At 40.7% G+C, this 17,547-nt stretch overlaps 1 protein-coding gene across 11 annotated transcripts in view; it reads right to left on the bottom strand.

Moving 5' to 3' along the window:
• C2CD5 (C2 calcium dependent domain containing 5) overlaps nt 1–17,547 on the bottom strand; it is a 74,551-nt gene that overhangs the window by 10,764 nt on the left and 46,240 nt on the right. For all 11 annotated transcript variants that reach the window (XM_087764124.1, XM_087764117.1, XM_087764118.1 and 8 more), the window contains 7 exons: nt 9,666–9,852; nt 8,460–8,624; nt 7,988–8,128; nt 4,949–5,012; nt 1,514–1,575; nt 646–744; nt 135–224 (listed from right to left, as the gene is read on the bottom strand). In XM_087764124.1, the coding sequence (XP_087620250.1) occupies nt 135–224; nt 646–744; nt 1,514–1,575; nt 4,949–5,012; nt 7,988–8,128; nt 8,460–8,624; nt 9,666–9,852 (808 nt within the window). The remainder of the gene's footprint in view (nt 1–134; nt 225–645; nt 745–1,513; nt 1,576–4,948; nt 5,013–7,987; nt 8,129–8,459; nt 8,625–9,665; nt 9,853–17,547) is intronic.

Below are 17,547 nucleotides of genomic sequence, written 5' to 3'. Positions count from 1 at the left end.
AGTTTTACTTCAGAATTCACCAGACATACTAGTAAATGAAATCCTGGTCTAGTTTACTCTGAGCAGGAAATGTTAATTTGATGCCAAAACTGGCATGCCTACAAGCTGAAAGTCAAAAGAAGCAGTTTACTTACCTGAACTAATTCATCCTCTGGTAGAGCAACTGTAAAATTTACATGACAAAGGCAGCAGGGAACCATAGATCGTAGTTTAAAATACAAGCTCTGTTGAAGACAAAGCATTGTTTGTGTTACTGTAAAAATATATGGTTTATTTCAGAGAAATTAAATATCAAAACTCTTTTCATAGTAGAAATCATCGAATCATATTAGTTTTTTCTTGAAGAAAAATTACAGGTGTGAAAAGTCAGGATAGAATGCAATCTACTGTGTAGCAGTCTTTGTATTTCTGTTTCTACAGTACACTACCAATCAAAGGACCCATTCTGATTCAAAGTGCTTTGGAAATCCTTAATATACTAAGAAGGCTGAATCTATCTTTACAGCAGCTTACAAACTAATTACACACACTTTGTAGTCTAATTCCGAAAAGTAATTATGAAGAAAGTGTTATTTTCAGTGTAGCCTGATTTTACTTTGCTTCCATTTGAACAATTCAAAAAAATGTTTGAAACAAGGTTCTTACCTTCAACAGATTCTCACAGAGATCATTAAAGTTCTTATTAAGTGTTTGATTTGTTAGGTTAATGTTGCTTAATCTGGATACTCTTACTGCTGTGAACATCTGAATTAGAAACAAACACACTTATTTTTTTCCAATATATGCCTATATGTTATATTAAAAACAAAACAAATTTATAAAGAAGGCAAATAATGCATAACGTGGAGGGGGAGGGGGATGGAAAGAAAAGGAAAAAACCTGTAGCAACGGTAAGTCAAGTAAAGTGCTTATTGCTCATGAAGTTTTACAAACAAAAAGCAAGTTTTCTGTGAACTAATGTATACAAATATATGTAAAACAAGTGGTTAAGCAAGACATGAAATACTCTGTTCTGTGTATATGCTTCATAAAGGAGTCATTCTACCTGCTACACATTTTGTTAACTGCTGTTGAAAATTATATGTTAATTATGTACAATAATGTAGACAATAACGGAATGTCATATACAGATACACAGGCAATCCCATCAACCCGGAGTATGCTGCTGGTGCAGTCGTATTGTTTTCAGGTTTGAGCTGTGCCTCTGCAAAGCACAGTCTTGCATTGTGCCAATTATGTGTAAAAGCTCACTTAAGATAGAAAATAATTACAGTAAACGTGAACTAATTTTTGTATTTTTGTACCAAGTTCTCTGTTACATAACAGCATTGAAAAAAACCACAAAGAAACATACCCTATTTTTCTTACCAAAATACTACCTTTATTTCTAACACAAGAGTATCCTTTTAATTTACCTTTTAAAATTAGTTATTTCTAATATATATTTAAATTACCACAGCGTATTTCAACACAATTTGGAAAAAAAGTTTGAATTTTCTTTGAATAACCTTACTTGGATTTCTGGTGTCCAGTTATTTATACCAGGCATAATTTCTGTGTTGCAACTGTAAAAACCTGTAAAGAAAATATTTCGGGAAATTTATGTTGCACACTGAAATATAAAAATGCTTTTCAAGAAATATATGTGACCTTACTTGAGTTTTGCAAGTATTTTCCCTCACGTGTTTTTGAATATTGAATAATACACCAGAAATAAGACCAACATTCAAAAACTAAACGTAGCATCTGAAGAACACAATATAACATACAAAAGAAACACATGCTTTCTGTCATTCATACTGCAGTGAAAACATGGATAGGAAAGATGGAACTCACCACTTCTAAAACAGTAATTCACTACAGAATTCTTATTCTGAATATTTCTTCAAGTGCCAAAAAGCAAGGCCAGAAATATCATGTTGAGGAACATGAGAGAGGCTACGATGGCATGCAATGCAAAAGTGACAGCTGCTCCCCAAGGAGACTGGGTAACTCATGTCAGCTGATGCTGAGAGTAACCGGTGAGACACGCTCCCCAACTGCTTCACGGAACCGCTCCTCGTGGAACCCACAAAACAAGAAACTCCTGACTGAGCAGGGAGAAGTGTTCAAAGAAGTTTTTTAGCTCGTAATAAGATATACTTAAGCATTCTTGTATGAAGGGCAAGCACCCGAAATCCATTACTGCTCTGCCTACTTTCTAATAGACAAACTACATACAAATGAGGAAACTTATTAAAAAGGTGTGAAAGGAAAAGCTAAAAAGCTAACCTTTGACAGACAGCATAGAGATGCTTTAAAGATACTACCTAGAGACTGAGTGCAAATACGTAGCACTTACTAATAGAGACTTGAAAAGACAAAAAAAGAAAAAAGTATTACGACTAAACAGCAGGGTAAGAAAAGTTATAAATAGCAAATAGGCAATGTTGAAAATCTAGAACTACAGCTAAATAAGCACAAAAGAGAAAAATCTGGTAGGGCCTATGTAAATGCACAAAATAAACGAGAAAAGAAATTGTGTAGCAGCTTGCTGAAGGTATAAATATTAATAGATTTTCCTTCAGAACATCAAAAGCAGAAATCTTGTTGAAGAGTCAAGTAAGATATAGAAAGAATATGCACAGATGATAACATGATAGCAGAAAATGCCTTTTTTTTTTTTTTTTTTTTTTTAAACATCAATGTTCACCATGGTAGTGGAGCTTTCCACAAGAGTGGAAAACCAGTCCCTTGTTTATTTTCCATCAGAGAACCCGTCTTAAACAAAAGTGTCTGCTGGAGACATTGAACAAATAGGCAAATGGAAAATAACTCTAACTTAAAATTACCCCACTACCAGAGGAGAAGATTCTTTAATCTTCGGGTAGTAAGGTGCTTTTAGTGACTGGGACCTACTAATTTGCCTAGTATGGGTATCTGTATTACTGGGCCATAGAAGCTATTCCAGAAAATGGAGTTCATGGGCTGATGGAAAAACAAGACACTGCAGAGGAGCTGCTACCACTTTTCTAAGTAACAGTCACGGCTCACAAGCTGCCAACAAGCATGTAGACAAAAGGCATCTGACTGATACAGTCTACTTTGGACATCAAAAAGCATTCGGTAAGATCCTTCACCAAGGACTCTTTAAGAAACTAATATGCTGAAGGGTAGAAGGGAGTACCATTGAAGAAAATACAATTATTATAAGACTGTAAAGAGAGGGTCAAAATAAATGCTCAGTTTTCACAGTGGAAACATCTGTAACTTGGGGTTTTATGCTTCAAACATATTCATAACTCATCCGCAAAAGAGGATAAAATGAGGTGACTGCTGATGGCCTTATTTTAGGGTAGTAAAATCAACTGCAGCAGGATCTAACAATGGATAATCGAAGAGGAATAAAAGATTTGGTGATAATAATAGGTAAGTGTGACACGGACAGTTCTGACCTCAACAGTACTCAAAATGATAAACACTGATACCAATTATTAATCGGAAGGGAACAGATATGTGCTCAGAAAAAACAGGAGGAACTCACAAAAATAAGAGAGGGAGGACATGGACAACCAAATGAACAGAGCAACTTCCATATAACAGACAACTACATTAGTCTCTTATCCAGATCCAGGAGTTCCATTGAGGAGGACGTAACAAATATCTATACAACCACAAAGAATATAAAGACGACTGATACAAAGCAATGCTTCACTGTTCTTCCCAATGTAAGCAAGAGGAAAAACCAAAGGAAATTAGTGGCTGATACAAACCAAGCGTAAGAAGCTGGCTCTTATATGAGTACAGATCCTGATGCAAAATTGTATGAACACTGAAGGCACGCATGGGCTCAAAATGCAAACAGCTAAATGCAGAGAGAAGTTTGACAGAGGCTATTGTTTACAAAGACAGTAACTTTCTTTCAGGATGCTGTTGAACTACGAACTGTTAGCATACTATTCTGTGTTTTTTTTTTTTTTCCTTGCTCTTACATTAATGCAATACGCATTCTTGCCTGATCCCTATCAGCAAGCAGACATTGAGTGATTCAGTACACCTCCCCCTATGTTGGGTTCTTAACTAATTTTTAAACGCAGACAACTAAATGGACACCTCACAAAGTTCTATGGTCAGCAATGCAGTCCCAACATTTGTATTCTTACCGTGAAGTAAAAAGATATTGATTTCAAGTCTCATGATTTAATTTTGAAAATTATTCACTTTAATCAGTTTTAGGTTCTCAAGTTGCAACACTTTTTAAAAATACATCTATAAAAAACACTGAAGAAATTAGAAACTACTCTATTTCTATTATTTGACATTACTGCCTTCTACAGAAAATGACCAATACTGACTTGGATAAAAATGCTGTGGTTGATTTAAGAATTCCAAATAATTTTGGATTTTGCTTCTTTTAACAGCAAAGACTACAAATGCAGTGAACACAAAGATTTAAATTGACAGTATGGCACAAACACAAAGCAAGGAAAATACAAATGCACTTGTTGAACAAGAGTACTGTAAGGGCAAATTGTTCACTTTAAATAACGTTCTTGGAATACACCACCAATATCTCACATTAACATTCTGTTCCCTGTACTTCTACTTTCATTGACCCTGAAACCTACAAATTAGCCATTCAGTCTAAGAATCTTCAGAAACCAGTATACTAGTAGAAAAGATCCAATTGATATACCTATATGAAGTAACAACAAATTTGCAACAGTACAAATCCCTGAACTACAAAATACCACACAAATACTGTGTTTACTTCAGTTTTCCATAAGCAACAATCCCCATAAAAGGCTTAATGTCTTGTTTTTCACAGGTATATCTGATAAGCTAAACACTTTGAGAATATTTTCACTGTTACTCTTGAATATTTTTTTTTTTTTTTAAATGAAACCAGTTCTATTTTGGCATTTTGCAGCCTACAGCATAAATCAGAAAAATACGTTTTTAACTATACCAGAAGGGGGTGGAACATCTGTCAGTAAAGAATGTACGTCTTCCATTGCATCTGTATCATCAATCTGGAAAAAGGAATAATTGATAAAAATCATGTGCTGTTCCAGTCAGAAGCGTCAGAAATAAGTAAAAACTTTGTCATCGAGAGATCTATATCTGGCAGCTAAGTTGAGATTTTAAAAAAGGATACCATCAATCAGACCTCTGAATCTTAACTAGCAGCCTATGATATGCTTAACACTTGAAAAATAATTCCCTTAATTAAATTGTATTAAAAATAAAGCAATGTGCACAGAACACACAGAAACTGCAGTAGGTAAGACAAGAATGATAAAAAGAGAATTTTTGAAACAATTTAAAATGCTGAACAAGGTTCCACACAACAACTTCGAACTTTTTCAAGCTAAGGACCTTTCGCTACTAAAGCTCTCATAAGGTCTGTATTATACTGACGTGATCATTCTCTGCCTATTCCAATGACACCTAAAAATCTTTCAAGGACTTTAAAAACCTTGCTTAGTGCGAACAGAAGAAAATCAAATAGGGAAAGGTGTATTTGGCAATTATTAGTTTTTCCTATACAAATAACCTCTACTCCATCCAATCTTTAATGAAAGGCTTTTGTTATTTTAGATCACACTGACAGCGTATCTGCCCTGCTACCTTCTGTAAATATTTCTGTGTCACGTGTCCTTAGGCTCATTCTGCCTTATCGATCTGCAAGAGATCCCAGTTTACCTCTAACTTCCAACACTTTCTTATCAAGTACTTCGGAAATGGTTTATATTTTAACTCCAGTATTAAAGGGTTCTCTGTCAGGTATTGTTTCTCCTTCTCCCTCTCAAAGTCAGAGGAGTCGTCTTTTTTTTTTTTTTTTTTTTTTCCTCCAAAACAAAAATACAGACAGCCTTACCTCTCATAACTGCCTTCCCAGCATCTCTTAGCATTTCCTCATGTCAGTGAATTTTTTTACCACTTTTTCTTACATATTTCCAGTGAACAATGATTTTAGTCTTGAAAGGTCAGACTCAGGAGCTTCACTAAAGCTCCTGGAATATTGTTTCTGATACCCAATTTCTTAACAAAGACAGTAGTAAGCGGTTCCACAGATGAAAAGTCCTTTTTTCTACAAATAAAGACTGAACTGCCAAAACACAGGGACGCATATTCTAGGACCAACACGTTTGCATAATGTAAACTAGTAAATGATGGTCCTTAAACATCTGATCTTGTTTTTCTTGCTAACTTTAGCACTATTTATAATGTACGCTATAGTACCCTACAGCATACTTAGATTTTTCCCTTCCACATGGAGATCTCCTCCTATCCCCACAAGTGCATATACTACAGTTAATAAACAAGGTAGAAGGAAGAATTCTCTGAAACCGTAAAAAAAGAGCTGAACTCTGCTTGCAGTATATAACGCTGATCTTTGCTTATAACATATCAAGCTTCTTTATGAGGCAACTGGACAGAATAAGTATGCTGAGCTTTTATTATTGCTCTCTCTCTTCTATCTGACAGCCTTTAGAAGTGAAATAGAGGCTGAGCTTATGTTTTTCGTATTTTTCATAACTTGTCCAAAGGGTCTCTTGCAGTATAACAGTCATTGGGTTGGGTTTTTTTTAATGCCTTACACAATCCTCTATTTTTCACAAAGGCATTTGACCCTTTTGGCATTATCAAACTATTTTCTGATTGGCTCATCCATTTCAATACAGTGTCTCAGAGAATATCTATCGTAACTTTTGTTTTGAGGACACAATTCCAATCCTGTCAGTCTATACAGATGATGATATTAAAACAAAACCAAGAGCTTGCTCAGACCAGCTGCAAAAAAAAATATTTCATGAAAACTGCCCTCGTTTCTTTTTCATGTGAGATTTAACTAGCATCAAAGCTACTTTTAAGGATTTCCCAATTTACTTACTTTGATCCTAGCATATCTGTAATGCACTGGAGAACAAAAATTTACTCAAAGAGCAGAAGCACCAACCAATCTCAATTTATTATACCAACATCTTCCAACGCGTTATTTTCTTCACTCTCCTTTCTTACCCCTGTTTTCAAATGAACTGCTGTTACAGCGCTCTCTCATTCTCCCTATCTACAACTTTTCTTCCAGATTATTTTCTATGAAGATAGTGATTTGTGAAGATTAACACAAAGGGAAGTCTTGAATGTACCTTAGGCTGCAATTACAGGCTGTAATTTAATTATTTTTTTTTCCTCCCTTATTCCAGGACAGGTATTTGTAATACCTGTATCTACAGGAAGATGATCAAAACTCTAGCATTCTTTAGTACTTGGCACCTTTCCTTCAAAATTGTGCAATGTTAAAGTCACATCTTTGAATTTGAGTGAATAGAGAGGTAAAAGAAATCTTTGTTCTTTATCTGTAGGTGTTGTTCTTGTTTCTAGTTGCAGCTGTAGAAAGAATTGGAAGGTATTCTCTGAAGCTGTAAATCCTTGAACTCTGAAAAGCATCAGCTGAAATTCAGAAAAGCAAGACTTCTTTTATGTCCTCCCCTGACACATGTTTTTTTGAATGCTTTGAATACTACCAGGTCTGGAAACTAATAATTCTGAATATCCAACCATAACAATAAGAGCTTTGAAACAGGAAGACTACACAAGCTTTTTCTTTGCTAAATATAAAGTGTAACAACACAGAACCTCAATGTTTATAAAAATATACCCAAGTTTTGGATCAGTCATGACTGCTGCTTGAAGTAGGCAGAAGGGCATTTCTCAACAGCTCTTAGTTATTATTCTAGATATTGCTACATGTTCATGAAAAGCAGGGCAATCTTTTTTCAGATATTATCCCTAAGCATAACATAGCTATGCTTTAAGCAAACAGAATAAGAGAGACAATGCAAAATCCAATACTTAACATTTTATACCAATATAAAATGGAAATATTTATATACAATTTAAGAACTGTCTTTGGAGATGAGTAAGAAAACTTTTCTCCATTTTTTTATATATATTTCAGGAAAAGAGAAGTATGAAAATGAGTAACGAAAACATTTATTACCTCCAAGACAAAAGCATCCTTTTTGCCATGTGAAAGGTCTAGCTCTGTAACTTCATCAGAGCTTTCTGATTGAGACCTTAATAACCTGGAACGTTGTCTTGGCTCTGGAATAGGAGACCCAATGATTTCTTCAGGTAGCTCCTAAAAAAGATATGAAAATTAACAGTTGTTCCATGTAGCTTAGAAATAATTTCAGTTATAAGCAATTTGTTAACAGTTCTAAGAATCAGAACATTCTCAAGATAATTTTACTGAGAAATAAATCTGAATAAGTACTAACTGATTTGGATATATGGCTTAAGAGATCTGAAAATTCCAGTAGGTTACCAAAACATAGTGAAAAGAATCTATAGCTCTATTAAAAAACAACATGTTCTGAACAATTCAGTCAATAAGAATTCATGGATATACATGGTGTGTATCTGTTTGACTCAGAATGCTTTATTTTTAAGAATATAAAAGCTTTACTTACTGGAGGATTAATCTCATAAAGTTCCTTGTTTTTTGCTATCGTATCATTTATCTTCTTTTGCATATGGGATATATGCTGCTCATAGGTGCCATCATTTGGAGTCTTCCCAGCAATCTGAATACCACCAGGTGTTGGCAAAGCTGCTAGATACACACCTGTTGCAGACTTTTATAAAGTCATTAAGAAAAAATGACAATTACATAAGCATGTACTTCTAATATTTTCATACGAAGTTTCCCATAATGCTTATGCTATAATGGACAGCATTGTAACATGTACGTTAGAACATCATCTCCTCCCATAGTAAATGGATCTCCGTCTCCTGTACGCCTATGAAAAAAAAACCCAACACTATTCTTTTAATAAACTCTCTCCTTCTCATGGGTCTTTTCCATGGTGGATCTCTTAACTTACCTAGAAGTTCCAAACAAAGTGTGAATTAAAACCACTGTTCTAGTATATTTTGCATAGGCAAGTGATAGTTTGAAGGATTTAAAACTTAGCCAAACCATTGACAGTATCACTGAAGTTGTGCCAATCCCATTTCTATTTACAGAAAACAGATAATCAGTTCAGACAAAAGAATGTACAAGCCAGTCAGTATTACCAAAGCATGCTCTTACACTGATGCAGGAAGAAGCAGCATACTTCACTATTCTAACCCCCCATGACAGAATGAGGTTAGAAAACATTGTTAAAAAACATTTCTTGATTATCTTTAAGACACTTCCAATCTATCACTTATTTCTTCAGTGCCATCAAACATGAGGCAACAGACCTTTCTCTTGTTGGCAACTAACCAAAGGATTTATTGAGAGACTTAATTGACCTTATTTGTTGTGGAACTGTAACGCAACTTGAGGACCAGGCATCTCTTTGACAGGACCTTTAAAGAACACAATCATTTTTCTATAATTTATGCCATTAAATCATTCAAAGTTTCTTTTCCTCTCATACCCTTTCTAATAATCTTGTCCTCTAACAGAGTTTCAAGAGATTTGAATTTTCTTTTTCTGGTGCTGAAAGACAGTCTGTCCTGATTTGTCAACAGTTAGACAGCTCACTCCTTTCCATCATTTCATTTATTCTTAAAATGACATTTTAATATCTTTAGTTACCCTGAATTCCACAACACTTGTATGTCTTTGTGTCCTGAAAAAATACTGTAAGAAAGCAAAAGAATCCCAAGATTAAAACTGTACTTACTGCCAACCCCATTAGCATATTTTCACCCACAGTGATTTGAATTCTCAGGCCAAACAAAGCATTCATTCCTCTCAGCTTAAGTTTATTCATCAGTTGGGTGTGCACTTCATATTCCATAAATGGCAAGAGATTACTGATAGATGTTGCATTTGCTTCAGCTTGAGCTTTCTTCTTTAGACGGCATAACCTGACAATACAAACAGTACATGAGATCAGCAGATAAACAGTTTTAATGGAACGTTGAAGACTGAAAGTGATCACTGAGTAGTTTGATTTTTTTTTCCCCCTCATTGTATAACCTAATACAATCAGTTTCTTTTTAATGTATTTTAAAATCCTGTAAAATACTACATTCTCGCCAGGAAGATCAAGGCAGATCGAGGGACTGAGTCTCAATAAGTAAGATTTGATTTTAATTTTTAATAGGAAACCATATATTTATATTAACAATAAAAATAGGTAACATAAAAAGTAAACTTATAAAACAATACATAACTTGCAGCAACATTCAAAATATTCCCTATTAAAGCAGAATACAAAAATGACAAATATTGTCTTTTTGTAAATCACTGAATGAAGGCATGTCTCCTTTCTTAAAATATACTTAAGGACTGTTATCAGACAGAAACAACATGCATCACACACGGTTTTTGTCGTTAATAGTCTGACAGCACCAAATAAGTATGCAATGTAAAGAAGTTTCCTACAGATTCCAGATAACCATCTACTAGATGTCTGGCTAAATATATTAACACTCATCATATAGCAGCAACTGTTAAAAATTTGCCCTGCTCACTTCTGTCAAAGCAAATACTGAAGACAAACACAACTTCTTCGCTATTCCAAGTTGTCTGGTATTTGTTAAACACCTCCCCCTCCAAAAATAGATTCTTTCAAGGGACAGTTACTGCAGCCCTTTTCAACTGAGCCTCAGAACTGACGAGATGTATTCTTCTAGATTGCTGCAACTGTAAAATAAAATGGCAGTTCTTTACAAGAACTCCTTGAGACCGTCTTATTTGAAAATCTATATTTTCAGCTTTTCTTCTGGTAAGACCCCAAACGCAAACATCTATTTCTGTTGCTGCAAGCCTCTTAAACACTTGAGGCGCACGCGCAGGAAATTATACCTACTAGTAGAACTTTTAAAATTCCTATTAATACAGTTATTCAAGGCACACTTCAGAATAAAGAAAAAACCAAGGGCCCTCACAGCTCAAGCATTAACCAGACTAAAAATACTTATCTTAAAAGAATAAAAGAAAAAGCATAGAAATCCCATCTCTGACTATTATCTTAGTCATATTCCACTCTTTGGGCTTAGTCCCATAAGCTGAAATTCAACTCCCACACCAGCGTAATGACTGCCTACTTTCAGTGACAAATTTTCGTTCAAAACCAGCACATGACAAGTGCACGTTTTAGTGATATGAACAGACAACACTTTCTTCTAAGCACCACATTTATTACATGATCAGGAAAACACAGTAATTCACCCAATCGTAACAAGTTCACCTCAAAATCCTTCTAACTATAGCTTCAGTCTTTTTCATTTTTCATTGCTTTTTTGGGGGTGGGAATGTTTGAGGAATCATTCTAGAGAAAAGGGGACATCTGCAAGTGCTCCAGTGTAGCAAACACTACACATCAAGGTTATCCCCCTAGATCTCCAGCCGACCCGGGCTTTATACCCCCAGCAGTAGGTGTGTCATGTTATAAGGGGCGGAGACAAGGGAGGGTCGACCCTTAACTCTTTCCGTACAGCACGTGATCTTCCGGTCGCCAGCCCTTATCTTTACTACATTTCCCCCTCCCTTAGCTCCAGTAGTTCTGGATCTTGCTGGGGAAGCTGCGTGTAAAATAATCGATATATGGTAAGACTTATACAGACACGCATCCGTTACGTTCATAGATTTTGCCCAGTCCAGCCAGTAGTTCGTCGCGGCTCCCTCATTACTCCCCCACACCATCAGGATGCATAGGGAAATGGTAACCTGTCAAGATAAGACTCAATAGATTGATTAATGTCTATACGGTCGAATATTTCGACTGGGTACCCATTCTAGCGTCCCTTTCTCGGTTTGCACACACGCATACCCACGTCCCAAGCAACGGAGGGAATAAGGGCCCCCCATTCACGGGTTTGCAGGTCCCGTACTTGAACCAAAGGGTAAGGCCCTTCGTTCTCATCGAGCCGGAAATGTGCCTGGGTTGCAGTCTGGGTTTTATAGGTGTTCCCTCGAATGGTATGATTTAAGGTAATTAGTGCCGTCGTCAACAGACGCTGTGCCCGAAATAAGGGAGGGTCAAGGGGAGGGGGAACCCCTGTTCCTGGGCTTATCTTTTCCCCCTCCCTAAGTCGGTCGAGTAACTCTTTTAATGTGCGGTGCGCGCGTTCTACAATGCTTTGGCCCGTACTGTTATAGGGAATGCCATGACTCAACTGAATATCCCAGCGCGCGCAAAAGTCCTTTGTCTTCTTGCTGACATATGCCGCTCCATTATCTGTTTTAATTTTTTGTGGGATGCCAAGTTGCGCCATACAGTCCTGCCAATGTAAAATAACTGAGAGAGCATTTTGTTTAGCATGCATAGTCGCTAAAATAACTCCACTGCAGGTATCAACTGTGACATGCAGATACTTACGTGGATTAAAGGGTTCATAAATCGTAACATCAGACTGCCATATTTGGTTGGGCTGCAACCCTCGAGGGTTTACCCCTGCCTCCCAGAGGGGACCTTTGGAACACACAGGACAAGCAGCAATCACAGAGCGAGCATCTTGCAACGTAATGCCAGCGAGCCTAGCTAAACCGCGAGCTCCACAGTGGAGGAGCTCATGCAGGCGGAAAGCTCGCCTTAGGTTAGAAGTTTCTTCAACCGCCAGTACGCTCTTTGCTAAGCTGTCCGCTATTTCATTCCCAGCAGAAAGAAAACTCGGTATGGAACTATGACTATTAACATGGATAGGACAGACAGGAGCGGTTCTCATTTGCAGTGCGGTGAGCAACATTCCGGCAATCTCTGACGTTGCCCCAAGTGCCCATCGGCACTTCTTCAGTAACTTATATACATAGCAAGAGTCTGTGATTAGATCCAAGGCCTCTTCGGGCCATTGAGTGAGAGCCATCCATACCGCCTTGGCCTCAAGATACTGCACGGATTGCCCTTGATCTTGATAACTAATGTGGGTCCACTGACCATCCTCCTGCCATGTAACGACAGCTTTCCCAGTAATCGATGACGCGTCGGTAAAAACCGTGCGGCCTCCGGTGGGTTGTTCAACTATGGCACTAGCTGGCAAAAAATGGAGTACCTGGATTATCTCCCCACAGGGGTGTGGTCTTAGACCTTCAATACGACCCGTAAATTCAGCTATCGCCGCTTGCAGGAGCCCCACTTGTGGAAGTACCAACTCCCACTGTGCCAAAGAACAGGGCAATGCGATGACCTCCGGGTCCTTCCCTGTTAAGTGTTGAGTTTGCCTCCGACAGCGGAGAATAAGCTGGGATAATAATGTTGGCCAAGAAATTAAAGCCGTCTTTGGTTTGCCTTGATACAACCAAGCAAAAGGCCAGCCTTTTTCACCATTATTTTGAATTAGTAAACCATGGCCAGCGGTATCGGTCATGTAAATCAGGGCAGTGACCGGTTGTTCAGGTGTAAATCGAGCGAGACCCCAATGCTGGGCTCGCTCCATAATTGTCCTAAGAATCTCCTGATGGTTTCTTGAAAGAGTCCTTGGAGCTAGGGGGGAATCTCCTCCTTTCAGGAGTTGATATAAGGTAGTCATTTCTGCCTCAGATATTGGAATAAAGTTTCTAAGCCACAATAGTTGTCCAATTAATTTTTGTGCCTCATGGAGTGTTGTCACTGTAGTCCGAATTTCAAATGATTGTGCTGTCACGCTTCGTGGCCTCAGTTGAGTACCTAAATACTTTACTGCACGCCCTACCTGTGTTTTCCGAGGCTCAATGTGTAACCCATGTCGCTCCAAACTGACTATCAGCTGCACGCGTGCCTTTTCCAGTAACTCCTCTTGGTTGGACGCCAGTAACACGTCATCCATGTAATGGAAAATGATGACCGTAGGGAAATTTTCTCGAATAGGGCGTATCGCAGCAGCTACAGCAATTTGACACAAGACTGGTGAGTTTTTCATGCCCTGGGGTAACACCTTCCATTGATATCTGGCGCACGGGTGTTGATTGTTAGGCTCAGGAACAGTAAAGGCAAAGCGTACTCTATCTTCTTCATGCAAGGGAACACTAAAAAAGCAATCTCTAATATCTATAACCACTATTTGATAGTCAGGTGGAATCATGGCCGGAGAAGGGAGGCCCGCTTGTAGCGGACCCATGTCTTGTATACATGCATTAACTGCGCGTAGATCATGTAGCAGTCGCCACGCTCCCGATTTTTTCTTTATCACGAAAATGGGGGTGTTCCAGGGACTTGTAGAGGGTTCGATGTGTCCTGCGTCAAGTTCTCGTTGTACCAATTGTCGAACAGCCGCCCTCTTTTCCTCTGTCAATGGCCACTGCTCTACCCACACTGGCTTATCTGTCAACCAGGTGAGTTTTAATGGGCGGACACAGGCAGTGGCCATTATGATAAATTTGTACGCAGCACTATATTCATCTTCTGCAAGCAACATCGTCCCAAGATGACAATGGGTAACTCAGCAATGACAGGGTTACACCATGCTACCCTAGCTTGTCCAGATTCCGGATCCTTCAACATAATTTGCATTGGGTTCCTGCTTTGATGCGAGGTCTGCATGCCTCCCACGCCTTGCAGCGAACCTCTCGGTTTGAGTGGCCAATCATCTGGCCATAGATGTGATGGGATTACTGTAACATCCGCTCCTGTATCTAAAAGGGCTCTTAACACGAGGCGTGGTGTTCCCCCCAACGCTGGGAGCCATGGGGTAACTATAATATCTACTTCTGGTCGTGTGGTCATGTTTAGGGTGAGTGCCACATACGGCGAGGCTCTATCCCCAGCCTCCTCTATTGCGCGCTCCCATCTCCCCAAGGCAGCTGAGTTGGATATTGCATCATTGGGACCGCAGGCGACTGTGCTGGTCCCGGGGAAGGAGAGACTCCCTGTGCCATACATTGCGCTGCTGTCGTCGGGCCTGTTGAGCTGATCACTGGGGCAGGTGGGGATGGCACGGCCCTCAGCCATCCCCTCTTCTCGTTTCCCCAGCCCGGTCTCCTTTGCTGACTCCCCGATTTGCACTGTCGAGCTCTGTGGCCTAGTCGCCCACAGCGCCAGCATCGTAGGTCTCTCTTTCCTTCCCCTGTTCCGGGGGTGTTTATTTTTGAAGGGCATTGTCGCGCCATGTGTCCTTGCCCCCCACACCTATGGCACATAAGTCGTGCGCCGCGGCAGGCCGCATGGACTGCGGCCACTACCGGTTGCATACTTTGCGCCTGTTCCTGTTCCAGCACATAACGAATCATCTGTGAAAGCGTGGTCCCTATGGGTAACTGTCTTAGCAACACTGCAGTTTGTGGGTTTGCTTGCGTACGTGCACAGTCAAGCAATATTGCCTCCTTAGCCTGCTCAGGAAGTCGAGCAACCTGGAGCGCCGCTTGCAGCCGGTCTAAAAACTTTGTGAAGGGCTCACTTAACGATTGCCGTATTTGGACCCATGGAGGCTCCCTTTTATCAAGAGCTGCGATGATGCGTATTGCTTCCTGGGCAGCTTTCGAAGATGCAGCAAAATCGCGCCCCCGCATTCGCTGAGCCTGTGCCTGAGGAGTTGCGAACTGCCCTTCACCCATCAGCTGCTCTAAAGTCACTCCTGCCATGGGATGGTTGGCCTGTTGCGCCTCAATAACAACTTGGGTGCACCGATTCCTCCACTCCTCCCTAAACAATACCATCATCGAGGGGGTCAATACGGCCCGCATCAACTGAATGATATCAAAAGGTGCAAGCGGCGTTGCAAAAACACAGTCTAATAGGACTTGGGTCTCTGGGGAATTTAATCCATGACTTTTCACCGTTGTGACCAATTCTTTCACCAACTTTGCATCTAACGGTTGCCACTCATATCCTCCACCTGGGGCTGCTCGGATAGGAAATGCTTGAATCGGAGGGGCCTGGAATCGCACTCCTTCCAAGACACAATTTTTTGCAATCATCTGCCAATCTGTCCCGTTTGCCCTCTCTTTCGGCATTCCCCCTGGCATAAGACTTTCCGCATTTGCCACCACCCCTCTCAATCGGCTGATCAATGCCTCGAGTTCCCTTGAAACCTCGTTAGTCCGTCTCGGAAGCGGGGGCGGATGAGCAACAATCGAGGATCCCTCGTCACCCCCTTCACCCTCACTGCTATCAGAGCTCATGGGGTAATCGTGTACAGGCTCCCTCCACTGTGAGGGAATACCAGTTTGATTTCCCATTGCCCTAGGGATAGGGGTTCCCTCTGGTGGCTCAGGTATCACTGGCAGTGCCGGGGGAGCCCTACCACCCCCCCTCGATGTCCTGCGCTCCGCTCTCTGTGTGTCCAGCACTCGTCGATCACTGGGATACAATGGGGCGTCCTCAGGTGTTTTGCCTTCTTTTTCTCCTTCCCGCCATCTTCCTTCACGTAGTTCACGATACTGCTGGGATCCCACATCAGCCCCCGGGACCCAATCCAGCAACCTATCAGTCAGCTCCCTTTCCACACATTGTTGCAACTCGCCCCAGGGGTACTGAGGAAGTGGCAGATCCGCCGGTGCAGGAGGTGCCGAAGGTTCCGTGGGCGGCCGCTCTAAACTCCCCACTTGTATCGGGAACACCTTTCCCGACTCCTTTGTTCCCGCTGCACCATAGTCTCCCTGCACCTCCCCTTCCTCCGTTGGCTCAGCCCCCAGTAACAACGGTTCCGTCTGTGTCCCACAGGCCACTCCTTCCCAGCCAGCCTGGGTCCCCTCTGAAACTAAACTTGTTGGCTTTTCGTTCCCAGGAGATTCCTGCCCCATCAGCACACCACGTGCAGCAGGTCGGCGCCGCCTTGCCGCAAACCCCCGCTTGAGCACCCTTGTCGTTACCGACTTTAGTACCTTTATGAGTTCCGCGAGCTCCATCGCTGTTGCCTGATCACGTCGGGGTCACCACTGTGTAGCAAACACTACACATCAAGGTTATCCCCCTAGATCTCCAGCCGACCCGGGCTTTATACCCCCAGCAGTAGGTGTGTCATGTTATAAGGGGCGGAGACAAGGGAGGGTCGACCCTTAACTCTTTCCGTACAGCACGTGATCTTCCGGTCGCCAGCCCTTATCTTTACTACACTCCAGAGACAGACTGGGGACCACTGTGTGACACTAAAAGTCAATTTCCACAATGGTGCTGAACACAGTTTAATAATACAGAAAGCACCAAAGGAGGAGCACAGAACACATCTCTACAGTAGCTCCAGTAATTCTGCTCTAGCAGAAGTCAGAAAATTATAACCATAGGATCATAAAAAAAACTCAGGTGAGAAGGGACCTCAGGAGATCTCCAGTCCAACCTCCTGTACAGACAAAGCAGGGTCAACTCTGAGCTCGGACCAGGATGCTCAGAGCTTTATCCAGTCAGGTTTTGAAAACTCCCCAAAGATGGAGTAAGCAGAAACTCCTAGGCAATCTGCTCCACTGCCTGACTGTCCTCATGAGTAAGTAGTTTTTCCTTATATCCACTCTGAATCTCTCTTGCTTCAACTTAGGCCCAGTGTCTCTCACTCTCCCACTGTGCAGCACTGTGAAGACCCTGGCTACATGTGCTCCATAACCTACTTATAGGTACTGGCAGGCTGCTCTTAGATCCCCCTGAATCCATCCTCTCTCCAGACTGAACAAGTCAAACACCCACAGCTTCTCTTCATCAGGCACATGCTCCT

This window comes from Nipponia nippon, unplaced genomic scaffold (assembly GCF_047370975.1).
Source record: "Nipponia nippon isolate SJK-2023a ecotype South Korea unplaced genomic scaffold, ASM4737097v1 scaffold_3, whole genome shotgun sequence".
NCBI classification, from domain to species: domain Eukaryota; kingdom Metazoa; phylum Chordata; class Aves; order Pelecaniformes; family Threskiornithidae; genus Nipponia; species Nipponia nippon.
The sequence above is the reverse complement of the archived record's forward strand: the minus strand, read 5'-3'. Positions and strand labels throughout refer to the sequence as shown.